Genomic DNA, 27,951 nt, shown 5'->3' on the forward strand with positions numbered 1-27,951 from the left:
TGTTACCCTGTGTACTAATACAGTCAGGCTCTGTGTCTATCCTGGGTTGAAATCCCCACAGAGCAGCACATTTCCCAGGGCCTGGAAGTGTCCGATCTCTGTATGGAGGGTGTTAAAGTATTTCTTATTGTAATAGGGGGATTCAGAAGGTGGGGTGTAGGCTGCACATAGATATATATCTTTGTTACACAGGGCTATGCCCTTATTTATTCTGAGCCATGTGTGTGTTGTTTGACTGGGCTGATGTAGTTAGCCAGCTCCCCTCTGTACCACACTATAATTACCCTGGAGTCCCTGCCGCGCTTGACTGTGCTGAGTTTTATGGAAGGCACTATGACTTCCCTGTAGCCTGAGGGACAGTGAGTGATCACGTCTGTGCGGCACCACGGCTCTAACAAAATGACAACGTCTAAGTTATTTACATTTTTAATAAACTCAGGGTCTCTGCTCTTCGGCCCGAAAGCCGAGGAATACAAACCCTGTATGTTCCAGCAACTGATTGAAAAAGATCTCATGTTTAGCTTTTATTTTTATTTTTTATACTAATTAATCATAATGAAATAGAATGCAAACAACAACAACACAAAATAGTTTTTGGTACTTATCTATACATGTATTTGCAGAGCATTCTGAGGAGCTGCCTGATCTCGTCCAGCTCATTGGGGGGGGGGGGGGGGGGGTGGCTGGGCCAGGGCTGTGGCGTAGCTAAGGTGCTGCTGGGGGGCGTTGTGCCTGGCAGGGGTAGGTCTGGGGGAGGGGGAGTGCTGCATGGAGGGTGTGGCACCCGGGGGTTTCTTCCTGCGCTGGACTATGTTGGGGGTGTTGAGACGGGGGCTGGTTGGACCATCGCCTTGGGCTGCATCCTTCAGGGTCCTGGTGAAGACCCCCACCCCCTTCTTGTTGAGGTGCACCTTGTCGTACAGGTGCCAGGGGCTCACAGCAGGATGGTGTGCCAGGTGCACATTGGGCAGGGTGGCGCAGCCCCCGGCTAGCTCTGTGTTGATGGCGTCGATGATGTGTGGAGGGGGTGTCAGCTTGTGGTAGCAATGTGGAGATGACCACTCTGGAGTCGGGTAACTCCAATGAGACTCTCTTTGCCACCCTCTTCATGGCTCTGCCAGTGTGCTCCCCAGCGTGTGGCGGTCCAGCAGCTGCAGGGCTCGCTCTGTGTTCACACAACTGATCTTGTTCACCTGACGGCCGGGGAACAGCCTCCGCGTGTCAAGGTATTTCCCACTGGAGTCAATGAGAAGGGCCACTTCTGCTTTGGTCTTCTTTATGGCTGGTGTGTTTGGGAGGGGCTGTGTGTCAGTGGGGGGGGCAGTGTCAGGGCTGTGCTGTGTGTGGGGGGAGGGCTGTGTGTCTGTGGAGCTGCTCCCTCAGCCCCTGAAGCTCCTTGGTGTGGGTCCTCTCTCTGCGCTTCATGTCCTCCATGACACTGGCCAGCTGGGCTCTCAGGTCTTCGTTCTCCAGCTGCAAGTTTCTCACCTCAGTAATCAGTTTGCTGACGGCCACCCTGCTCTCTCTCTTCATCTGGCTCACCTCATCTCGCAGCTGCTGGGTGAGGCTGGCGTCGGACAAGCTAGCTAGGGTGAGCTCCCTGAACTCAGCAAACTCCAGCTCCAGCTGGGCCAGGCTTTCCCGCAAGTGCTGGGTGCAGCTGAGCAGCTGGCTGGTGTCGGGTGTGTCATCTGCGATTGGTGCTGTGTTTTCATGGTTGGGGTCGGTGGTTGCCGAGTGTATTTTTTCCATCTCTACCTCTTCTTTCAGGGGTTGAAAGGATTCCTCAAAGAAGTCGAGGCTGGCCTCATTTCCCTGGATCACCACAGTCCCATTGTGGTATATGTTTATAGTTAGGACTGAGTCCTCTCCCACAACAATTTGTCTTGTGTGCTAGATCCCTCTTCTTTTAATGTTTCCGTGCTTGCTACATATAGCAGCGTGCCAGGTTTTGGGGTGTTCAGTGTGGAAGATGAGGTTGTTTTTTATCCTCTTGTCTCCTGTGTTAGTGTAGTCGGAGTACAGCCATTCAACTCAAAGTGTGTTTTTGTGCTGTAGCAGATCCTGCGGGCAGGGGACACTAACCTGGACGGGCAGCTGGATTTCGAGGAATTCAGTCGGTACCTGCGGGAGCATGAGAAGGAGCTCAGACTCATGTTCCGAAGCCTGGACAAGAACAACGACGGTGAGGGGTGTCCAGACACACACGCACCTTACACACCTTACACACAGATACACACCTTACACACAGATACACATCTTATACACAGATACAGACACCATACACATCTTATACACAGATACAGACACCTTACACACCTTACACACAGATACACATCTTACACACAGATACAGACACCTTACACACCTTACACACAGATACACATCTTATACACAGATACACATCTTACACACAGATACAGACACCATACACACCTTACACACAGATACAGACACCTTACACACCTTACACACAGATACATATCTTATACACAGATACAGACACCATACACACCTTACACACAGATACACATCTTATACACAGATACAGACACCATACACACCTTACACACAGATACACACCTTACACACAGATACACATCTTATACACAGATACAGACACCATACACACCTTACACACAGATACAGACACCTTACACACCTTACACACAGATACACATCTTATACACAGATACAGACACCATACACACCTTACACACAGATACACATCTTATACACAGATACAGACACCATACACACCTTACACACAGATACAGACACCTTACACACAGATACACACCTTACACACAGATACACACCTTACACACAGATACAGACACCATACACACCTTACACACAGATACAGACACCTTACACACACAGACATCTTACATAGACAGATACACACACCTTAGACACAGATACAGACACCTTACACACACCCTACACACAGATACACACCTTACACACAGATACACATCTTATACACAGATACAGACACCATACACACCTTACACACAGATACAGACACCTTACACACACAGACATCTTACATAGACAGATACACACACACACACACACACACACACACCTTAGACACAGATACACACCTTACACACACACACCTTACACACAGATAGGCACCTTACACACACACATCTTACATAGACAGATACACACACAAACACCTTACACACAGATACAGACATCTTACACACACAGACATCTTACTTAGACAGATACACACACACACACCTTACACACAGATACAGACACAGTTACACAGACACCTATACACACATACCTTACACACACCTTACACACAGATACACACACACAAATACACAGACACCTATACACACACACCTTACACAAACCTTACACACAGATACAGGCACCTTACACACACACACCTTACACACAGATAAATGTGAGCCTGATAAGAGTTATATTAAGATTTCAGAAGCTATATTATGACTATGTAGACGTATAGTATGACGTTATAGAAATTGTAAATGTTTTTTTTTTAACCTTTCTGTTTGTCTATCTGTCTGCAGGAGAGATCGATGTGTCTGAGATCCAGCAGTCTCTGCACAGTCTGGGGGTGTGTGTATCCTACGTGGAGGCAGAGAAGATACTGCTCAGGTGAGATCGTGTGTGTGTGTCTCTTTGTGTGTGTGTGTCTCTGTGTGTGTGTGTGTGTGTCCTTTCTCTTGAAAAAATATCCAGCGTAGATTGCTTCATATGTTTCATGCTTTTCTCAATGCACTGTTTGCAGTTGCCAACTGACGGCCATTGCCTGGTTACAGTTTGTGTGAAGATGGCGGACAGGCAACGATTGCATACATCACGCATGATTCGCTCTACAATAGGTTATCTTTGTATTCACCAACCATGGTGTGGACGGGTGCTAGTGAATGTCCAGATAGTAGTTCTCCCAAAAATGTCTGTTTTATTAAACAAACTCAAAATAAGCAGCCCCTCTACCAGCAAAGGTATCGGGGGGTAGACGGAGGGTTTACAAACCCAAACAAAAAGTGCACGATAATCTTCAACCCACGTCCTCGTGCATGAAACAGTGCTCTTCAAATCCAGGGATTGTGGCGAGTGTCTGTGCTGTGCACTGAGGGGAGTGCTCAGGGGTGCGTGCTGGCTCAGCAGCGTCAGCACCTGCCTCTGTAATCCTCCTCTGCAAAATACAAAACAAAACACGTAACAAAAACAACACAGTACAGGCTCTGGCCGTATGTTACGTTTTCAGCCCTGTCCTGACTGTGTCTCTCTGCCCCAATGTTCCCAGTATGGATAAGGACGGGACGATGACTGTAGACTGGAACGAGTGGAGAGACCACTTCCTGTTCAACCCCATCACCAACATGGAGGACATCGCATATTACTGGAAACACTCTGTGGTGAGTACTGACCCAGACACAACCACACACACACCACAATTCAAACACACCACGACCCCCACACACCACAACCCACAACCCACACTCACCACAAACCGCACTCACCACAACCCACACGCACCATAACCCACACATAACAACACCACAACACACCACAACCCAAACACACCACAACCCACATGCACCATTATTATTATTATTATTATTTATTTATTTCTTAGCAGACGCCCTTATCCAGGGCGACTTACAATCGTAAGCAAATACATTTCAAGTGTTACAATACAAGTAATACAATACTGTATTACACCATAACCCACACACAACACGACCCCCACACACCACAACCCACATGCACCATAACCCACACACACCACACACCACAACCCACACACAACAGACACAACACACACACACACCATAACCCACACCACAACCCACACACCACAAGCCAAACACACCACAACCCACACACACCACAGCCCATCAGGAGAAACTTCATCAGTTTGCACCCATTCAGCTCACTGCCTAATCTTTCAGTGGTAGCTGAGTCTCTCCACTCACAAACCAGTACAAGAAAATATAATTGGTTAACTCAGCAGCTCTCTGCCAATCGGAAGTGGAATCGAGACAGCAGGGCTGGCTGTGTTGTCGGGCGGGATTGAGAGGAATCCTTTTCACATGATGTGTTTTTATTTTGAGAGATGCTGGGCTGCTAGCCAGTATCCTGTGATGCACAGGGCAGGCACTGAGTCCACGCACCATCCCCTTCTCAGCCTGTAAAAGTTGACCACAGTAAATTTGCACCGTAATGCTTTTCCCATGGTTACATTATGCATTTACTGTAGTTTATCATGGTTTGTTTTTAATATGCTTCACCATTCCTCTCTGGGCTTCACAATGCTTACCTATCAGGGATGGGAATAAGACTCCCATTGCAGAGCAGTTTGAGCCAGTCCCGGTTTTACTATGAGTTCAATAAGACGCACCTGAGCTGGTTACCTATAAACTGTGTCTGATCAAGCTCGTAGTAAAACCTGGAATGGGTAAAACTGCTATGCAGTGGGAGTTTTATTTCCATTTTTGCTTATGCTTTACCATGCGTTCGCTGTGCTTTATTAAACTGCTATGCTTTTACTATAGGAAACTTTTGTAAGGGAGAATGAGGGAGTGGGAGAGACAGACAGTCAAGTTGAAGGTGGTTAGATTAAACTCCAGTCTTAGTGAAAGAGAATGAGAGAGATTTTAAATCAAGCTGACGGTCTGCTACTGTAAGAGAAAGAGAGAGGGACACACAAGTCAAGTTGAAGGTGCAATTACAGTAAATCCTTTAGTTGTTTTACTATCATAGATCCTGCATCTGCATTTAGCTTCAGTAATCCCCAAACTGTATTGTGATGTACAGTCTGCTCCTGCAACCAGCTACTGCACACACACACCCCATCCTGGGGAGACTGGGAGACGGGAGAGAGCAGCCTATGTGCCTCGGGTCTGTCTGGCTCAGCTAACAAGACGATCAGAAACAGAAATAAGGGTGCTAGACCTGCCTTACTGTCTGTATATCTTACTGTCTGTCTCTCTCTCTGCTTGTCTGTCTATCTGTCTGTTTTTCTGCCTGCCTGTCTCTCTTTTTTATTGTGATGGCAGAGAGAAGCTGGTGTCAGAGCTTTTATAAAGCTTGCAGCAGCGCGGTGATAAGCATATGTGACGGGAATAATAATTATTTATTGAATCAATAACATAAGTCATTTTTTACTACGAAAATCACTAGAAAACTTACCTTTCTTTACACATTAAACTGACTAAATTAAACTCAGTAGTTCCGGTTAACTTTCTGTACAAATGTAAAAAATGACTTATGTTATTGATTCAATGAAGAATTATTATTATTGTTTTATTTTTATTGTTGTTGTTGTTATGTGTTGTAACAGTGCCACAACATAGCCCACTCTGTGACGATGTGATAACTCAAACGTGTAGGAATGTCACTTTTAATAATTAACGTGCTATTAAATAAATAATATTATTTGAAGGGAAAAAAAAACTTTGCTCGGTGGGGATCGAATCTACTACTCCTCCGTTGCAGCGCAGTTATCTTAACCTCTACAGCACAGCGCTTCAGTAGGAAAACTAATAATATTTGTTTTAACTCCTGTTAGCAGCCAGCTTATTAAAGAGAACATTTTGAAAGTTTTGCAAGGAAACCTATTGAGGTAAGCGATTAAAAACAACAATAACAACAACAGACACAAATACATTAATCATAAAAGTGTTGTAGCGGACACACTTATTGGCTCATACTCATCTCAATTTGCATATTCCCAACCAGACCACGTGAACTCAGACCAGCATGCTACGCATAGCGGCTGATCACGCACAGCAGGGAGGGACAAAGAGACAAACCATACACAACCCATGTTTCCCAACACGCCCCGTTCACACAAGCGGTTCACAATTAATTCTTACAGTTTGCAATTATTGTCCAACATCTTTGAACACTTGCATGTGGTTACAAATGTTCACATGGAGAATATCTTTTGGGGACGAATTGTCATTGGGACCAATTATCGCGGGGAACAATTGTCTTTGGGACCAATTATCGCGGGGACCAATTATCGCAGGGACGATTTGATGTGCTCCCTGAGCTGATAGGTAACCATAGCGACGAATGTCCCGTTGAGATACAAGACTGTTACAGAGAAATATCCAACCAGGGAGATATTGAAATGAATTCCCCCTCACCCCTCTCTCTCTCTCTCACCCACCCCTCCCTCCCTCTGGCAGGTCCTGGATATCGGGGAGTGTCTCACGGTCCCGGATGAATTTTCGGAGCAGGAGAAGCGCACAGGGATGTGGTGGAAGCAGCTGGTGGCAGGGGGGATGGCAGGAGTTGTGTCCAGAACTGGCACTGCTCCACTTGACCGACTCAAAGTGTTCTTGCAGGTACTAGAGGGAGAGGGTTAGAGGAGAGGAGACAAGAGGGAGGGGTGGGGTAGAGAGAAAAGAGGAATGACTGAAAATCTTTTTGGGGGGGAAAGAAGGAGGTAACAATATATTGCAGCCTGCAGCCTCCTCATTGGAAGTACTGAGTAGAGACCTTTCAATACATCTACTAGTACTGTTAAACTGTTATTTTATTAAATATGTGTGTGTGTGTATATGTATATGTGTGTATATATATATAATATATATATGTACTGTATATGTATATACACACACACACACATACAGTGCCTATAGTAAGTATTCACCCCTTGGGCGTTTTCACAGTTTGTTGTGTTCTAACCTGGAATCTTGATGCATTTCAATTGGATTTTTTTCCTGGGTGGGGGGTGAAAAAAAAATCAATTAAAAATAAAAACCTGAAAAGTCTTCATTAGATAAGTATTCACCCCCTTTGCTATGACACTCCTAAATAAGCTCAGATGCAGCCAATTGCATTCAGAATTCACACAGTAAGTTAAATAGAGTCCATCTGTGTGCAATAAAAGTGGTTCACATGATTTCATATTAAATACACCTGTCTCTGTAAGGTCCCACAGTTGGGTGGTGCTTTCAAAGCAAAGATCAAGGAGCTTTCAAAACAATTCCAGGATAAAGTTGTGGAAAGGCACAGATCAGGGGAGGGGTATAAAAAGATTTCAAAGGCATTGAATATCCCTTGGAGCACAATCAAGTCGATCATTAAGAAGTGGAAGGTATACAGCACCACCCAGAATCTGCTTAGAGCAGGCCGTCTTCCCAAACTGAGCAGTCGGGTAAGAAGGGCATTGGTCAGAGAAGCCAGCAAGAGGCCAATGACAACTCTGAAAGACCTACAGCCTTCCATGGCAGAGATGTCCATGTGTCAACAATAGCTCAGGTACTCCACACATCTGGCCTGTATGGAAGAGTGGCAAGAAGGAAGCCCATGTAAAATCTCATTTGGAATTTGCAAAAAGGCATATGGGAGACTCTGAAAAGATGTGGCAAAAGATTCTGTGGTCTGATTAAACAAAAATTGAACTATCTGGGCTAAATGCAAAGTGTTATGTCTGGCGCAAACCCAACACAGCACATCAACCAGGTAACACCATCCCTACTTTGAAGCATGGTGGTGGCAGCATCATGCTATGGGGATGCTTTTCATCGGCAGGGACTGGGAAGCTTGTCAGGGTAGACGGCAAAATGGATAGAGCTAAATACAGGCGAATCCTTGAGGAAAACCTGCTTCAGTCTTCAAAAGACCTAAGACTGGGATAGAGATTCACCTTTCAGCAGGACAATGACCCTAAGCACACAGCCAAAGCGACACTGGAGTGGCTTAAAAACAAGAAAGTGAATGTCCTAGAGTGGCCCAGTCAAAGCCCGGACTTGAATCCGATTGAGAATCTGTGGCAAGACTTGAAGATTGCTGTCCACCAACGATCCCCATCCAACTTGACAGAGCTTGAACAATTTTGCCAAGAAGAATGGGCGAATATTGCATGATCCAGATGTGCAAACCTGGTAGAGACTTACCCCAAAAGACTCACAGCTGTAATTGCTGCCAAAGGTGGTTCTACCAAATATTGACTCAGGGGGGTGAATACTTATCTAACAAAGACATTTCAGTTTTTTTATTTTTCATTAACTGTTGTTTCACAATAAAAATGATCTTGCCTCTTTCAAAGTGTTGAGTAGGTTATGTTAATCAAAGGAAAAAAAATACCATTTAAATGCATCAAGATTTCAGGTTGTAACACAACAAACTGTGAAAATGTCCAAGGGTGGTGAATACTTACTATAGGCACATATATATATGGCTTTAATTTTTCAGTTTTTATTTTTTGTTGAGTTCACTGGTGTTTTTTCGGTTATTAAAAATAAACACCACTCAAAGACATACAGTACATTTTCAGTTTCTATAAATTGCATGTGTGTTTTACCAATACATAAACAAACGTTAACTTACTATGTTGAAGTGAGGATGTCCACATTAGGATTCAGGCAATTTGAATGCATTTTGAATCCGAGAATTGAAAGAAATATTTTGTTTTATGTCCCATTACCTCCCACGTATCTGTCATACTGTAATGTTGGGTTTAGGATGTGGTGAGGAAATAACTATTATATCAGTAATTCAGCTGGATGCAGACAGATTCCAATGTTCCAGTGTTATTACTGCAGCTCACACACTGTACACATTGTTTACCAACCGCTCAGCTCAACTCACTGCCTGGTTTTGTCAATAAAGCTTAAAGTACAAGACCCTTCAATAACTTTATACAAACAATGAGAAGCAAACACTAATAGTACATAAGAACATAAGAAATTTAGTGCGCCTAAGTGTTGCCTGCCCTAACAAACAGTGCCTGGTAGCTGCACGTAGGCAGCTTGGCTTTCCCTGGCATGCGTGCCTGACAGGGACAAAGCACCACTGTTGGACGCCCCGACCACTGCAGGGCATACGTTTGGTCCCGCAGCGGATGAGATGCTGCAGCGCTGTCACTGCGAGTGGGAATCCGCGAAGGAGCTGGCTCGCCTGCTTCTCAAGTGACCACCTCCAAACCGGCGCCCTCGGCCCCAGCAGCCTCAAAGACCGGCACAGACCGCTGCGCCTGCTGCCAGAGGTTAATGCAGATTAATTTTGTAGTCTCTTGTATTAATTACATTGAATAATTAAATATTATTATATATAAATATATTATAGTAGGATCAAAAACTCAACTCAAGAATCTCAATATTGCTGCCTTGAACCTTAGAAACTGTCTGCTGCTGTCTTCCCCCACTGTACGAAGCCTTGGTGTACTTCTGGATAGTAACCTCTCCTTTGATGCTCAAATGTCCTCTGTAGTCAAATCCGAAACATAAGAACATAAGAAAGTTTACAAACGAGAGGAGGCCATTCAGCTCATCTTGCTCGTTTGGTTGTTAGTAGCTTATTGATCCCAGAATCTCATCAAGCAGCTGCTTGAAGGATCCCAGGGTGTCATCTTCAACAACATTATTGGGGAGTTGGTTCCAGACCCTCACAATTCTCTGTGTAAAAAAAAAAGTGCCTCCTATTTTCTGTTCTGAATGCTCCTTTATCTAGTCTCCATTTGTGACCCCTGGTCCTTGTTTCTTTTTTCAGGTCAAAGTCCCCTGGGTCAACATTGTCTATACCTTTTAGGATCGCCGCATAGTCTTCTTTGTTCAAGACTGAATAGATTCAGTTCTTTTAGCCTGTCTGCATACGACATGCCTTTTAAACCCGGGATAATTCTGGTTGTTCTTCTTTGCACTCTTTCTAGAGCAGCAATATCCTTTTTGTAACGGGGTGACCAGAACTGAACACAATATTCTAGGGGAGGTCTTACTAATGCATTATAAAGTTTTAACATTACTTCCCTTGATTTAAATTCAACACTCCTCACAATATATCCGAGAATCTTGTTGGCCTTTTTTATTGCTTCCCCACATTGTCTAGAGGAAGACATTTCTGAGTCAACATAAACTCCTAGGTCTTTTTCATAGTTCCCTTCGTCAATTTCAGTATCTCCCATATGATATTTATAATGCACATTTTTATTGCCTGCATGCAATACTTTACACTTTTCTCTATTAAATTTCATTTGCCATGTGTCTGCCCAGTTCTGAATGCTGTCTAGATCATTTTGAATGAGCTTTGCTGCTGCAACAGTGTTTGCTACTTCTCCTATTTTTGTGTCATCTGCAAATTTAACGAGTTTGCTTACTATACCAGAATCTAAATCATTATTGTAGATTAGGAATAGCAGAGTACCTAATACTGATCCCTGTGGTACACCACTAGTTACCTCGCTCCATTTTGAGGTTTCTCCTCTAATCAGTACTTTCTGTTTTCTACCTGCTAACCACTCCCTAATCCATGTGCATGCATTTCCTTGAATCCCTACTGTGTTCAGTTTGAGAATTAATCTTTTATGCTGGACTTTGTCAAAAGCTTTCTGGAAATCTAAATAAACTATGTTGTATGCTTTGCAATTATGCATTTTCAATGTTGCATCCTCAAAAAAGTCAAGTAGGTTAGTTAGACACGATCTCCCTTTCCTAAAACCATGCTGACTGTCTCCCAGGATATTGTTACCATATAGGTAATTTTCCATTTTAGATCTTATTATAGTTTCCTTAAGTTTACATGTAATAGAAGTCAAGCTTATTGGTCTGTAGTTACCTGGTTCGGTTTTGTCTCCTTTTTGTGGATCGGTGTTACGTTTGCTATTTTCCAGTCTGTCGGTACAACCCCTGTGTCAAGAGACCGTTGCATGATCTTGGTTAGCGGTTTGTAAATAACTTCTTTCATTTCTTTGAGTACTATTGGGAGGATCTCATTTGGCCCAGGGGATTTGTTTATTTTAAGAGCTCCTAGTCCCTTTAACACTTCTGCCTAAAGTTATTTAAAATTGGATAGGAACAGTGAGGCATGTTGTCCGTGTCCTCCTTTGTAAAAACCTGTGAAAAGTAATCATTTAATATATTTGCTATTTTTTTTTTTCTTCATCTATGATTTTGCCATTTGTGTCTCTTAGACATTTAACCTCCTCTTTGAATGTTCTCTTGCTGTTATAATATTGGAAAAACATTTTGGAATTGGTTTTAGCCCCCTTAGCAATATTAATTTCTCTCTCTCTCTCTCTTGGCCTTTCTAACTTCCTTTTTGACTTGTGTTTGCAGTTCCAAGTACTCTTTCTGTGTACTTTGTTTTTGGTCCCTTTTAAACGCTCTGTAAAGTGCCTTTTTTCGCTGAATATTTTTTTTAATTGATCTGTTAAACCTTTTTGGCCATTTTGTTTTAGATTTAGATTTGTCTACTTTTGGGATGTAATTGTTTTGTGCCTCTAGTACTACATTTTTAAAAAACAGCCATCCTTTTTCTGTGGATGTTTTCTGTATTTTACTCCAATCTACTTCTGTTAGTCTCTGTTTCATACCTTCATGGTTTGCTTTTCTAAAATTATAAACCTTAGCTTTAGTCATTACTTTTGGGGTTTTAAAAAATACTTCAAATGAGACCATGTTGTGGTCTGAGTCTGCCAATGGCTCTCTGACCTCTGTTTTAGTTATTCTGTCTTCATTGCTTGAAAAGACTAAATCAAGGCATGCCTCCCCTCTAGTCGGTGCCTTGACAAATTGCGTTAGGAAGCAGTCATTTGTCATTTCCACCATTTCAATTTCGTCCATCGTGCTCCCCACCGGGTTCTCCCATTTTATACAGGGGAAGTTGAAAATTAGTATGGCTTCTCCTTTTCTACACAGATTTCAAATGTCATTGTATAACAGATTATTTTGCTCAGCGTCTGAATTTGGCGGTCTATAGCATGCTCCTATTATTATGCCCTTTGAATTTTTGTCCATTATTCTGACCCATATTGATTCTGCATTGTTTTCTTTGTCCTGATTTAACACCTGGGCTTCAAGACTATTTCTTATGTATAACGCTACCCCTCTGCCTCTTCTGTCCTGCCTGTCTTTCCTATACAGTGTGTACCCACTAATGTTATATTCGTCTCCATCACTCTCAGACAACCAAGTTTCTGTAACACCTATCACATCGTAGTTACTTGTTAGTGCAGTAGCTTCAAGTTCTAACATTTTGTTTCTGAGACTTCTAGCATTAAGATAAATACATTTAATAGTGGTCTTACCTGAGTTGTTGCCCTTGTTTTGATGTAGTCTCCCTTCTGTTTTTTTGTTTTCTCCCCCCTTCCTTTCTAGTTTAAATGCTTCTGGACCTCCTCAAGGATCCTTTCTCCGAGTAGATTGGTTCCTTTTACATTGAAATAACACAGTGCTGCTATAAATGTGGGTAGGTCCCTTCATTAGTTGGAAATGAGAACAACTCCATATTGGTTTTCTTCTCCCCACAACCACTTAGACAGCACAGATGTGTTTTTTATTATTATTATTATTATTATTGAACACAACATTAATCCTAATAATACATCAAAATACAACATGCGATGGAAACATGTCCAGTGTGAAAGACGTCTACTACCCAAAATGAAAGCAGGTACAAGTTCCTTCCTTATGGAAAATTAGACGGACCATGTTTGTCACACAGACTAGTGTGTTTCCACACAGAGGTAATATAGCTTATACAACGCTTCACTGGGCATGCGCCGGTACAGTTCAGAGCACATGAGGGTACATATACATTCGGAACCGCAAGGTGGGATAGTTTATGTTTTATCTTTCATGTAGTGTTGATATAAAGTATTGTGCAAAAGTTTTAGGCAGGTGTGAAAAAATGCTGTAAAGTAAGAATGCTTTCAAAAATAGACATGTTAATAGTTTATATTTATCAATTAACAAAATGCAAAGTGAGTGAACAGAAGAAAAATCTACAACAAATCAATATTTGGTGTGACCACCCTTTGCCTTCAAAACAGCATCAATTCTTCTAGGTACACTTGCACACAGTTTTTGAAGGAACTCGGCAGGTAGGTTGGCCCAAACATCTTGGAGAACTAACCACAGTTCTTCTGTGGATTTAGGTAGCCTCAGTTGCTTCTCTCTCTTCATGTAATCCCAGACAGACTCGATGATGTTGAGATCAGTGCTCTGTGGGGGCCATACCATCACTTCCAGGACTCCTTGTTCTTCTTTACGCTGAAGATAGTTCTTAATGACTTTCGCTGTATGTTTGGGGTCGTTGTCATGCTGCAGAATAATTTTGGGGCCAATCAGATGCCTTCCTGATGGTATTGCATGATGGATAAGTATCTGCCTGTACTTCTCAGCATTGAGGAGACCATTAATTCTGACCAAATCCCCAACTCCATTTGCAGAAATGCAGACCCAAACTTGCAAGGAACCTCCACCATGCTTCACTGTTGCCTGCAGACACTCATTCGTGTACCGCTCTCCAGCCCTTCGGCGAACAAACTGCCTTCTGCTACAGCCAAATATTTCAAATTTTGACTCATCAGTCCAGAGCACCTGCTGCCATTTTTCTGCACCCCAGTTCCTGTGTTTTCGTGCATAGTTGAGTCGCTTGGCCTTGTTTCCACGTCGGAGGTATGGCTTTTTGGCTGCAAGTCTTCCATGAAGGCCACTTCTGACCAGACTTCTCCAGACAGTAGATGGGTGTACCAGGGTCCCACTGTTTTCTGCCAATTCTGAGCTGATGGCACTGCTGGACATCTTCCGATTGCGAAGGGAAGTAAGCATGATGTGTCTTTCATCTGCTGCAGTAAGTTTCCTTGGCCGACCACTGCGTCTACGGTCCTCAACGTTGTCTGTTTCTTTGTGCTTCTTCAAAAGAGCTTGGACAGCACATCTGGAAACCCCTGTCTGCCTTGAAATTTCTGCCTGGGAGAGACCTTGCTGATGCAGTATAACTACCTTGTGTCTTGTTGCTGTGCTCAGTCTTGCCGTGGTGTATGACTTTTGACAGTAAACTGTCTTCAGCAACCTCACCTTGTTAGCTGAGTTTGGCTGTTCCTCACCCAGTTTTATTCCTTACTTTACAGCATTTTTTCACACCTGCCTAAAACTTTTGCACAGTACTGTACACTTTCATAAATATGTATGCACATTTGTGATTACTCAAATTATGGAATATATTGTTTGTACAAGTAAATATATTTCTATTTATTTATTAGGCTTCCAGGCCAGAATGGCCGGGAAGCCTATTGTTGTAAAGATTTTTATTATTATTATTATTATTATTATTATTATTATTATTATTATTATTATTATTATTATTATTATATATATTTTTTTTTTTTTCTTCCTCCCTCCCAAATTACAAAAGCCTATAACTTTTAAATGGCTGCACCAAAACTCACGAAATTTGGCACGGATGTAGAGGACTATGGGATGTTGTGCGATGGTCAATATGGCGGCTTTTGGTCACATGGTGTGGCAGCCATCTTGGATTTAATGAAAATTTTGGTAAATTTTCAGATGTCTTCGTCTCATGAATGATAAATAGTACAGCTGTGAATTTTTGTACATAGTGCGCTCATGTCCAGGATTGATTCTACTTAAGGAAAAGTTGATCGGTCACATGGTGTGGAAACTATGTGCCATTTTGCGTAATACGCTTAAACGACATCTCCTCATGAACCCTTTGGCCGATTGACGTGAATCTTGCGTATACGTTATCTTTGTAGTGTCCTCTAAAAAAGTTATTCAGGAAAAGTTCCTACATGAACAGACATGGCTGCCATAAGCCAATCAATGTGGGTGATGTGGCATTTTTGCCCAAAAAATACCCTGAAATGATACATTCCCACCACTAGGGACAGCTGTTGTCATGGAAACCGTGAGCAAGGTCTAGGGAAAAAAAGCAGCAATTTTTTTTGCTGGTGTCTGGCAAGAACCGTTTTACTAACTCGTGTAACTTAAAACACAGTAATTACACAGGAAATGCTAGTATTATATTACACATACACACTGTACAGTGTACAATGCCACATACTGTAACTAAGAACTTATTTTTTTTAAGAACTGTTGCAGCTGCAGCAACGCTGGGGAAAGAAATGCACCACGCGCGCTCACGAAATACGAGACTAATGACTAATCTCTGCCCTAGTGTTTATTTATTTAAAATAACCTTGTGGACATGCAGAGATATACAGAACTGTAGACATACTGAAACATCTCGTGCTGTATAGAAATGTCTTTTAATCATTTTTTCTTTTTTTTAAAACGCTGTTGTAACAACAGCAGGCAAAAAAAAAAAATCGGCACGTATTTTTAAACCACAACACAATCGTAATACTAATATGTTTAATACATGCGCTTTACAAGTCACACGAATACAGTTTGCTTAAAAATCGTCATATAATTATTTTTACAACAGTCACAAATCCGGAATCTGCTACAAAAAAAGCCGCGCGTGTAAGCCATTGAAAAGACGCTTTGGAGGGGGGGAGGGGGGGTCGACTTGAAAGACACGCTTGCAAAGTAATGAGTGCCATAGACAAAACTGTTCAAAATCGCTTGCTCTATTAAATACAATTGTAAGGACGAAGCTCGCATGGTTATTCACAGAGAATCCCTCCCCAAAACAGCTGTCATTTTACTGTAATAGGAGCTGATCAGCATGTGCTGCTGTAATGTGCTTTGTTTACTTAAAATAACCACGTGGACATGCAAGTGTAGCCAGGCAACCGCAGGGAAACATGCGTGTTGTAGTTATGTCGAGCTAGTAAATAAAAATAAATAAATAAAAATAAATAAAACTACAACGAGCAGAACTTCAAAAGCGCATCACGCTCTGTCTGTCCCTTTAGAACTGCAGTGCTCTCTGACACTCGTGCTGTCAGACAGCGTAAAGACGTGAAGCAGGCAGCAGTGATGAACTAAGCCTGCCGTGTACTTGTGTAATTATGTTATCACAAAAAAAACGCACTTATTTTTAAACCAGCACACAATCGTAATACTAATATATTTAATACATGAGCTTTACAAGTCACACGAATACAGTTTACTTAAAAATCGGGGGGGGGGGGCACTTTGAAGTGTATCTTTCATTAACTGGTTATTTCAGTTAAATAAATACCAGCTGACCAGCTTCTCTGCTATAATGTTAAAAGTAACCTCGTGGACATGCAGGCAGAAGCCAAAAAAAAAAAAAAAAAACAACACCTGCACTATTCTTTTTAACACTAGAACCGCCAGGGTAGTCATTTTGACGGTTTTCACTTTTACAATTTAAATTACTATGCGTGTGTTAAAGATCCACGGTTGTCTGTTCTTGACTTTTCCGAAATACATGTATTGAATATGCTGACGACGTTTGAAAGTCACAATTGCAAAAATAAAAAAAGTTCAGAGCACTTCTACCTAGAACCGCCAAAAGTAGTGATTTTGACGGCTTGTTACAAGACATGCTTTTATTATTAATATAACCTACAATGCGCTATATGGCCCTATATGCGCTAATTTTGAAAATAAAGCCTTTTATATTTATTTTTTCATTTAAATACGATGTTTCTGCTGTGCAAATGTTAGATATGATGTTCATAAATAAAACTTTTGAGTTGTATCTGATAGTTTGGGGGGGGGGGGTGTACTTTGCAAGCGTAGCTTTAATTAACTGGTTATTTCATTTAAATAAAAGTATATACACAACGGTTAAGAATCGCTTGCTCTATAACTGTGTTATTTTATAATTGGTCATAGCCATAATCTTATACCTATTTAACTTTATCTTCTTACCTGTAGTATCCCACTATTAGAACAAAAAACGAAGTATCACTGTTTTTACATTAACAAGCAGAAAAAAAAAACAAAGTTTGGCCTTTAACTACAGGGTAGTACAAGGTTGCCCTCTTGTGGCGAACTGTACAACAGTCTGTGGCGACAAAGACTGCTTTGGAAAATCTGACCACAAGAGTGCGCTTATGACCATGAAAAGCATATACTGCTTAATACTATTATCACATCTAACAGTAAATTATATAATGGTTAAAAAAATACTGTGCCCAGTTTATTTTTTAACAGTGTAAAATTGACATTTTTTATATTTGAATTTTTATTCATAAAATTACTTCAATCTTGGGGTGTACAGAAAATTGACAGCCGGGGTATTTCAAATATGCAGCTGAAAGTTCCACAGCACGAATTGCACTCCCACAACAAATCACAAGTAGTTATCAAAATGAATAATAAATCAACATTTATAAAATACTAACCGTTATCCTGCAAAAAACACACACGATAAAATGATGCTTTCCAATTAACAACATGTTCGTCTGATTTCCATTTTCACGAGTCTCAAACCGTATCTTGTTCTGCTGTAAAGGCCTGGAAGCCTTCAAGTTGCCTGCAGCTTCTAGTTTATTTATTTATTTATTTATTTATTTATTGTATTTGTATAGTGCCTTTCACACCATGGTATCTCAAAGCGCTTTACCGTAAGTATGCATCATCATCATCATCATCATCATCATCATCATCATCATCAAAAAACCCAAACAAACAGTAAACCACAAAATGAACAACATACAATTGTATTAATAATAGCAATAAATAACATAGTAAATATCTAGATAAGACCATTATAAAAACACAGGAAATAAGTAAAAAATACAAGGAAATAAATAAGAATGATAGATAAAATTTAAAAAAAAAATTAGCAGATAAAAATAGGAACCAGCAACTTTATATCTAAGTTAGGTTAAAAAAGTGAATTTGTAAAAGCGAATCTATAAAAGCTAATCTATAAACAGTGTATGTATATAATTTTGATATTCAAATAACATGTCCTTGACATATTTCTTTTAATATGGGAAGCGTAGTAACCGGTCTTTCCCCAGTCCCATTTTAATGTGCAATTGTATATACACAAACTATACTTTTATACCTTGCTGTGCTTTTCCTGTAACAGGTGACCTGGGGCGTGGATTTTTACTAGGGGACAGTGGATACCACCGTAGGTCTTTCCTCATGACCCCATATATCAACCCAGTGAGTGGTGCAGAAGAAGAGTAGAGTAGGGCACACAGTACTATGAGATGAATTGTGGAGAGATGTATAGGCAGGCATATGAAATGCTTACATGACGAATTGCGCCTATGTCCAGAAAGAGCAGCAAATGCCATTACAGCTACCATCATTCTGCACAACATTGTCAGAAAGAGGAAAATTCCTCGATATAGAGGAAATAGATGCAGCTGATGAAGTAGAAGTTACAGACGAGGGTGCCCAGTTTAATTATGAGGGCCCTGCTTTTAGTGATGGGATTGCAGCAAGGAGAATCCTCACGCGTGTGATTCTTTTGCTGGGACACTCCCTCATACAGCCCTGGTAAATGCAGCTCTTCCAGTCTATTCCATTTCAGGATCAACAGGTTAATTATTTGATTGATCTGAACCTGTCAATCCTGCAATGGAATGCAGTGACCAGCCACATTTGCCCAGTTTAAATGTAGTTGTATATAGTTGTACTACTCGATATTGAAATTGTATATAGTTTTATTTTCAAAATAATCATAATATATGAATTGTAATGGAAACAAAAGTGAAAATATTCAGTAGCAGTTATCATGCAAAGTTAATTTGTATCAAGATATTGTGACAGACCAAGGGGCAGGGTGATCAATGGGAGATATGTCAGGGCAGATATTTTAACAGTGTTGTGCCCTCGTTCAAAATGTCCGACACCAGAGCACTTACAAGAGACAAAATGGTCACCCGGGAGAACTGCAATTACCAGAATCCTGGGTGAAGCTACGGGGTGCGGTCAGCGTACCTGCACGGGGTGGGGGTCAGCGTACCTGCACGGGGTGGGGGTCAGCGTACCTGCACGGGGTGGGGGTCAGCGTACCTGCACGGGGTGGGGGTCAGCGTACCTGCACAGGGTGCGGGTCAGCGTACCTGCACGGGGTGTGGCCAAATCACATAAATAGGGCTTTCTGGCAAAGTGGTTAATAGTGTACAGGTGCAGGAGGAGTGGCAGACACTGTTGAAGCAGCAAAGGTCATTCAAAATGATCTAGACAGCATTCAAAATTGGGCAGACACATGGCAAATGAAATTTAATAGAGAAAAGTGTAACGTATTGCATGCAGGCAATAAAAATGTGCATTATAAATATCATATGGGAGATAGTGAAATTGAAGAAGGGAACTATGAAAAAGACCTAGGAGTTTATGTTGACTCAGAAATGTCTTCATCTAGACAATGTGGGGAAGCTATAAAAAAGGCTAACAAGATGCTTGGATATATTGTGAGAAGTGTTGAATTTAAATCAAGGGAAGTAATGTTAAAACTTTACAATGCATTAGTAAGACCTCACTTAAAATATTGTGTTCAGTTCTGGTCACCTCATTACATAAAGGATATTGCTGCTCTAGAAAGAGTGCAAAGAAGAGCAACCAGAATTATCCTGGGTTTAAAAGGCATGTCGTATGCAGACAGGCTAAAAGAATTGAATCTATTCAGTCTTGAACAAAGAAGACGGGATCAATAAGCTACTAACAACCAAACGAGCAAGATGGGCTGAATGGCCTCCTCTCGTTTGTAAACTTTCTTATGTTCTTATGTTCTAAAGAACAGATCCAGGTGAAAAAGGTTTATTTTTATTATTTGTTTTTGTCCAGTGACTGACGGCAAAACAAACAGGCGTGTATTACTTACATTTATAATCCCCCAAGCTGGTCCCGAAATAATAGTCCCGTTCTTGTATCACTACATTAGACACAATACATATACACAAGTCCGGTTAGTGCGTGAATTAGTGATTGTGGTGCAATACAGTTTTACAGTGGTACAAGTGAAGTGCTGTTCTGGGTTTGTGCTGGCCTCTGAAATGAAGGAACAGATAACATTGCTTCGACCCCTATTTATACCGTCACTCATGACCCCTTGGTAAACGATTGCAGCTGCTTTTTATGATCTGCAGCTGCCACACCATTTCCCCTCCGGGTCAATGAGTTAGTGTACCGAAGCTCAGTCTCTTTTCTACATGACCGACTTCCTTTTAACGCTCTGAACAAAGTGTCAGGCCAAATAGTCCAGAGTACTCCTGTTCCCTTTACTTAGCGCCCTCACAGGTCTCTGTCACAGGCTTATCTTGGCCAAATCATAGAGAGAGTTGGAGGAGACACAGCATGCTGTGTGTATTTGAGAGAGAGAAACCTGAACTTTGCAAACCTTGTAAACTGTGTATGACCTGGACTGTTTGGACTTCCTTGCCAGAGAAAATAAAAAACACATGTACAGCCCTGTTTGAACAGAAGTTATCTTGTGGGTCTCGTGTAGTGTCTCTCGTGCTGATTTGTGTACAAGTTCACCTTTACAGACAGTACTTTGGTACAGTATGCATATTTCATTTATTGTTTCTTGGGCCTCATTTACGAAAGGGCACTAAATTTGGAGTGAGCATGCACGTAATGTAGTGAGCCTAACATGCGTGGTAAATCTAAATTTACTGCCCCATTTACTAACAGAGAACACATGAAAATACATGCACAGTATTTGGCTAATTTACATACCATACCGTGCACACTACATGTATTGTAAGCGATTAATGTGCACGATAATGTCAGAGACTTACCCATGACCACCGTGATATCAAAAGCCCCAACAGTCCAGGCGTATCTTTTGTTCAGTAGCTTATTGTGAAGGTGGAGGTGGCTTACGTTGACCGAAAATGAGAGATCAACAGTCACAGCACTCCGCAGAGGCAACCTAAAGTGAAACTGCACTGCTTACCTTTTAATTTTAACATGTGTTCCTTGCCTGATGTAAAAAATGAGTAAATGCCTTTTTCCTTTCTCCTTTAATGCATATACAATAAAAGTCATGTTGTGCAATGGCATATTTTTCTTTTTGCTCTGCTTACTCGAGAAATATTGATATATTGTGAGAAGTGTTGAATTTAAATCAAGGGAAGTAATGTTAAAACTTTACAATGCATTAGTAAGACCTCACTTAAAATATTGTGTTCAGTTCTGGTCACCTCATTACATAAAGGATATTGCTGCTCTAGAAAGAGTGCAAAGAAGAGCAACCAGAATTATCCTGGGTTTAAAAGGCATGTCGTATGCAGACAGGCTAAAAGAATTGAATCTATTCAGTCTTGAACAAAGAAGACTACGCGGCGATCTGATTCAAGCTTTCAAAATCCTAAAAGGTATAGACAGTGTCGACCCAGGGGACTTTTTTGACCTGAAAAAAGAAACAAGGACCAGGGGTCACAAATGGAGATTAGATAAAGGGGCATTCAGAACAGAAAGTAGCAGGCATTTTTTTTTACACAAAGAATTGTGAGGGTCTGGAACCAATTCCCCAGTAATGTTGAAGCTGACACCTTGGGATCCTTCAAGAAGCTGCTTGATGAGATTCTGGGATCAATAAGCTACTAACAACCAAACGAGCAAGATGAGCTGAATGGCCTCCTCTCGTTTGTAAACTTTCTTATGTTCTTATGAGACATACCCTTAATTCTCTTCCTTGTCAGCATTGCGACCCTGCAGTGCAGGCTCCATGGATCGGGGTGACAGTGCTATGTGAGTCCAATCAATAGCACACATCCTGTAAACCTGGCCTCTGTGTAGAAAATGTAATATAATTCCCTGTGAGCTTTAGCAGGGCTTTTTTTGTTTGTTGTAAATTGCAGTTTATTAAATAGGTTGCAGTTAAAGCTTAGCAACATAGTTTAAAATAAATAGTTCATACTCTAAAGCAGGGGTGTCAAACATACGGTGCGCGGGGCAATTTTTGGCAGCCCACCCATTAGTTTCTAAAATTGCATTGATGTACTATATCATTTTGGAATTCTTTAAAACAACCTGCCTCTTAAATATTATATACATATTCAACATGTGCAGTCTGCATTGTATGAGTGACATTCCCATTAAACCAGTCACAGCTCAGAGGTAGTAAAATATCCAATCAAATAGCACACAGAATGCGTTTCCTCACGCATACATGTAACAGCACAGAACACATAATTTTGATTAGGATACGAAGGTTGGTTTATTTCACTTTGTGTAAAATTTAAAATCAGTAGCCAAAAGTAGCTGGAGTAGTTTCGTGGAGGCGGAACACAGAAGATTCCAAAATCGTTGGCAGATGATTATTTATTCACTGAATAAGTTTTCACTGCAGGCAATATGTCTGATTTGCATTGCAACAGGTGCAGTTATGAAAGATTATAACATACAACGTCACTATGACACACTGCACAAAGCAACGTATTTTGAGTTGACTGGAAATGAAAGAAACTAAGTTCTCTCAATGAAAGGTTTTTTGAAAATGAGAAGAAAAAATGAAATTGCTGTGGATGCCATGAACAACACAGGAAATTACTTTTTCAACTTCAAGAAGTTATGAAAAGTGCAGAATTACCTTGGAAGAAACTAACTTGGATAACAACAGAGGGTGCACCACATATGACTGGACAAAAGAGTGGACTGGCTAGCAGTGCTGAAAAAAAAATTAAAAGAAATGCGTGGCGTGGCTATGGCTTGCTGCTGAAAGGACACAAAAATCTGCTGTGCTGTTTACCACTTCTTATCCTTTACAATTCTTCAAGAAAACACGAGTTTCAACTCATTCTGATCTCTGTGGATATACAACTTGATTATCTTCCTAAAAATGCCTAAAAATAATAAGTCAAAAAGAGCTGATTTAATAAATGAGAGCTCGATCGAGACGGAGGCCTGTGATCCACCCTCACCGTGGACTAGCAATCCCGATGCCGATGCTATTCAAGGTAATGGCCGGGACCGTCTCTCTGGTAAAATACTGAATGAAATCCGTTTAATGAAAGAGGACTTCTCCTTGAACTTGAACGGTTTGTTAGAGGCGGTGGACTCTATTAAAGGGGACATAAGAGACATTTCCGGGAGGCTGACACAGGCCAAAACTCGAATTAGCGATGCTTAAGACAACATAACTACTCTACAATCGAAAACAGGCCGCGTGGATAAAGACCTGACAGCTCTCATCCTAAAAGTGGACGAATTGGAAAATCGTAACCGCCAATCTAACTTAAGACTAATTGGTCTCCCCGAGGGTACGGAGGGCAGGGATGCAGCACTCTTTTTGGAGACATGGCTGCCGGTGGTTCTGGGCTCTGCAAACTGTCCGTCACCCCTGATTATCGAAAGAGCGCATAGACTGACAGGACCAAAACCCGCTCCAAATGCTCTCCCAAGAGCTCTCATTATGAAGTTTCTCAATTCCAGAGATAAAGAACGAGTGCTGTACATTGCCAGGAACAAGGGCAGGGTGATGTACGAAAATCATCATGTCATGTTTTTCCTGGACCCGTCGGTAGATCTACATAAACAGCGACGACAACTCGACGGAATTAAACAAGATCTGAGGGCCATGGACATCCGCTACGGATTTATATTCCCTGCAAGGCTATGTGTTACCTTCAAAGGCCACTCACATTTTTTAATCTCCTTTGGCAGCTGAGGTGTTCCTTAAGAAGATAAAGCGAATAGACGTTTGAAAATCCTATCCAACTCACTAATGAGGACTCAACATTAAACAAGAGACTTTTCTTTCTAGATAAGTACAGTAGTGAGTTATGTCTGTCCCCTTCTCCAACCCCTTTTTTAAATTTTTTTTATTCGTAACCTGCTGAGAGTGTGTTATCCTTTTTTTTTTTTTTTTTTAATATATATTTTCTAAAATATAGAGGAAGCTACTAGCAGGGATGGAGGGGGTTATTAGGCTTTCTCTGCTTACTGTATAGGGGGCGTGTTTGAATTATTTCATTTTGTTTTGTTTCTTTACAGTAACTGTTAGCAGAGCAGGTATTGCGATACCGAACTGGTGTTTAGGGTTAGACTGCTCCTCAGCAAAGTGGATCAGTTTGCATAGCTGCTTTCTCGTGTTTAGTGGGATGGGATGGGATGGGATGGGGGGGGGGGGGGGGGGTCAGATCTATGTGGAAAACAGTAAAAGATCTGTGTGGGTAAAAAGGTCTCTTTTGGGGAGACTGACCGGGAAATTTAATAATAGACGGGGGGGTTCAATACTTGGGTGTTTCGTGCATAGTGACCATTCTTTTATTTACTATTGGACTCGTGTTCAGAACCGCGCGCTTTTTATTGTGCTTAGTAAACAAACTACAACAGAAACTGAGAACAACTGTGACTCGATCCCAGTTTGGCAAAATCTTGTGCTCCCCATGCATCCACTTCAGCAGTAAAGTACTTACCAGGCTGAAGCAATGAAGTGTGTTTTTGCAAGAAACACACCTAATGCAAGATTAAATAATAACAATTCCAAAAAGACGGCCAGGACAAGTAATATCGGCATCATATTCTACGCATGCATGAGGAGTAATGATTCTTATACATAAATCCGTTCCATTTAAAATAAATCACTCATCTTGTTCTAGGGTCATTGCTTTTCAAAAATATTAATTTATTAAATGTATATGGGCCTGTGTGACAAGCAGGCTGTAGTGGATGACTTCAGACCAGAAAGGAATACACAGAGACAATAGTGGAGTGTGTTGAAACTGAGTCACGGCAGCGCTCAGTGTTTTAATGAAACAAATAAGATTTAAACAAAAACAACACACGGCACTTTACACCAAAATAAATACACAAATAAAACGGACTAACACTTAAACAAACTGTGGATGAACAGACAAACAAACGCTGAGTACAAATAACTTATATTTACTTTATTCTGCTTTTATTTACTCCTTCTCCACACCCGTTCTCCACTCACGAACACACAACCCTGAGTGCGTGAAAAATACATCTATATATATACAATTGTGGTGGGATTCAATTACCAATTAATTATTCACTTGAATCCCAGCACGTGAACTAAATCTGTGCAACCCTGTGCTCACATATTAAGTACTTTAAATGCACGTGAAGTGAAGTGCAATCCCCGTGCCTAAATACAATTATACATTTTAAACAGTCGTGCTCATTACCCACATTATATCCCGTGTACCAACTACAATAGACCAACATTAACACATGCAACATGCAACATAAAACATAAAAATACACACAGAGGCGGGGCACATTGCCACATATACCCCCCCCCCCCCCCCTTGTGCACAGCACACATGGCCTCAATGGCCACCTCCCCCCTTAAAATCCCAAAAGTCTCGCTCAAAGTCCCGGGCCAAGAACAGAGACTTCAAGGGGTTCACAGGTGGCAATGTTGCCAGTAGCCAGGCTGCTACTGGCAATGCTGTCAGCGTAACTGTTGACAGCAGGGTGGCACACTGCAGCAGTGGAAAGGCTGCTTCCTCCCGTAGCACCTCTGGCAGCAGAAAGACTGCCAGGTGCAATGCTGTCAGCAGACCTGCTGACAGTTCTCAGGCTTCCTTCAGCCGGGGCAGTCCTGGCAGCAGAACAGCTGCTAATGGTGAGGAGGTCAACTGACTTGCTGACCGCACCAAAGTTGACTCCTCCCGTTGCACCACTGGCAGCGGAAATGCTGACAACAGTGAGGCTGACAGCAGACGTGCTGGCAGCTCTAAGGCTGGCTCCTCCACCCCAGCAAATCCCTGGAGACCAGCAGCAAACTACCTCCAGGGCAGGTATCTCCCGGCAATAGCGAGCTGGTCTCCCCAGGCGATGCGGAGCAACAGGCAGCCGATGAGGCGAGGCAGGCATACTTGGTCGGTGCGAGGCAGGCATACTTGGTCGGTGCGAAGCAGGCATCCTTGGGCGGTGTGACGCAAGCATCTTGGGCGGTGTGAGGCAGGCATCCTTGGACGGTGCGAAACAGGCATCCTTGGGCGGTACGGGGCAGGCATCCTTGGGCAGTGCTGGAGTCAGGACCAGTCTTGGTGCTGTGGTTGGCCACTGTGGCAGTGGCTGCGTCGGTGCTGGCCCTCTTCGTAGCCGCTGGGGCCGGGCTGTTTTCCGCTGTGCTCCCCTCAGCAGACTATGCAGTGGTTGCTGAGGAATGCCAGCATCACGTCCTGGTACTTCTTCTGGTGAAGGGAGAGGCAGCTCCTGCACCTCTCCCCCTGGTGGGGATGGAGGCAGAGGTAACTCCTGCTTCTCTCCTCTTGGGGGTGATAATGGCGGTCGGGGAAGTGATACCAGCAGGCTTTCACCCTCTGCTGGTGGAAAGGGACCCAGCAGGCATTCACCCTCTGCTGGTGGAAGTGGACCCAGCAGGCATTCACCCTCTGCTGGTGGAAGTGGACCCACCAGGCATTCACCCTCTGCTGGTGGAAGTGGACCCACCAGGCATTCACCCTCTGCTGGTGGAAGTGGCGGAGGTAGAGGCAGCTCCTGCTGCTCTGCTCCTGCCGGTGAAGGTGGCAGAGGCAGAGGCAGCTCCTGCTGCTCTGCTCCTGGCGGTGGAGGTGGGAGCAGCGTGTAGTCTCCTGGCGAGGAAGGTGGTAGGTGCGTGTAGTCTCCTGGCGACGAAGGTGGAAGCAGCATGTAGTCTCTCCCTGTTGCAGGGGACTGGTGCGGCTCTCCCCCTATTGCAGAGGACTGGTGCAGCTCTCCCCCTATTGCAGGGGACTGGTGCGGCTCTCCCTCTAGCTCAGAAGGCAAAACCAGCAATGGCTCCACTCCGTCTGGGCGCTGGCGAGCTGGCATAGGGGCATCCTGACCAGTCGTGTCCCCCTTCCTCATATCGCCCGCACCAGCTCTGTGGCACCTTGGAGCAGTCCCTCCAGCGATGATCCACCTTTCCGCACCAGGTGCACCAGGGGAACAGGTTCTCTGGCTCCTCTGGCCGCTGTTGCAGTTGTTGTTGGGGTGGTGGGAGCAGCAGTCTACCTCCCCCTGCTGGTGGTGGAGACTGAGGCAACCCCTGGTCCTCACTCTCCTGATGGACAGGGCAGCGGGTCTCCGCAGATGGGGCATAGTTGGGGTAGCTGTCTGAGGGGTTACCAGGGACAGTTTGTGCTGGAATGCCCAGGCTCAGTGCAGCAGTAACACCCGGGCTGCTGTTCCTCCAGCTGGTGTTGTGGCTGCTGCCTTCTGCTGTTCTTTCCCATTTTTTTTTTTTTTTTTTCAAAAACAAAAACAAATTCACTCGCAGTATCCCTGGTCTGGCGCTTGGAGGCACTGTTGTCCCGGTTCTGACACCAGGTGTGACAAGCAGGCTGTAGTGGTGACGCCAGACCCGGAAGAAACACACAGTACT

The 27,951-nt window shown here is 42.6% G+C and overlaps 1 protein-coding gene across 5 annotated transcripts in view; it reads left to right on the forward strand.

Annotated features, from left to right (window-relative positions):
* The window catches only part of LOC117402051 (mitochondrial adenyl nucleotide antiporter SLC25A23-like), a 99,212-nt gene that overhangs the window by 33,013 nt on the left and 38,248 nt on the right, over positions 1-27,951 (forward strand). For 3 of the 5 annotated variants that reach the window (XM_059008236.1, XM_059008234.1, XM_059008237.1), the window contains exons 2-5: positions 2,059-2,185; positions 3,558-3,645; positions 4,301-4,412; positions 7,194-7,352. In XM_059008236.1, the coding sequence (XP_058864219.1) occupies positions 2,059-2,185; positions 3,558-3,645; positions 4,301-4,412; positions 7,194-7,352 (486 nt within the window). The remainder of the gene's footprint in view (positions 1-2,058; positions 2,186-3,557; positions 3,646-4,300; positions 4,413-7,193; positions 7,353-27,951) is intronic. The other 2 variants (XM_059008235.1, XM_059008238.1) reach the window with 1 other exon arrangement.

Source organism: Acipenser ruthenus, chromosome 36, assembly GCF_902713425.1.
Source record: "Acipenser ruthenus chromosome 36, fAciRut3.2 maternal haplotype, whole genome shotgun sequence".
Classification (NCBI taxonomy): domain Eukaryota; kingdom Metazoa; phylum Chordata; class Actinopteri; order Acipenseriformes; family Acipenseridae; genus Acipenser; species Acipenser ruthenus.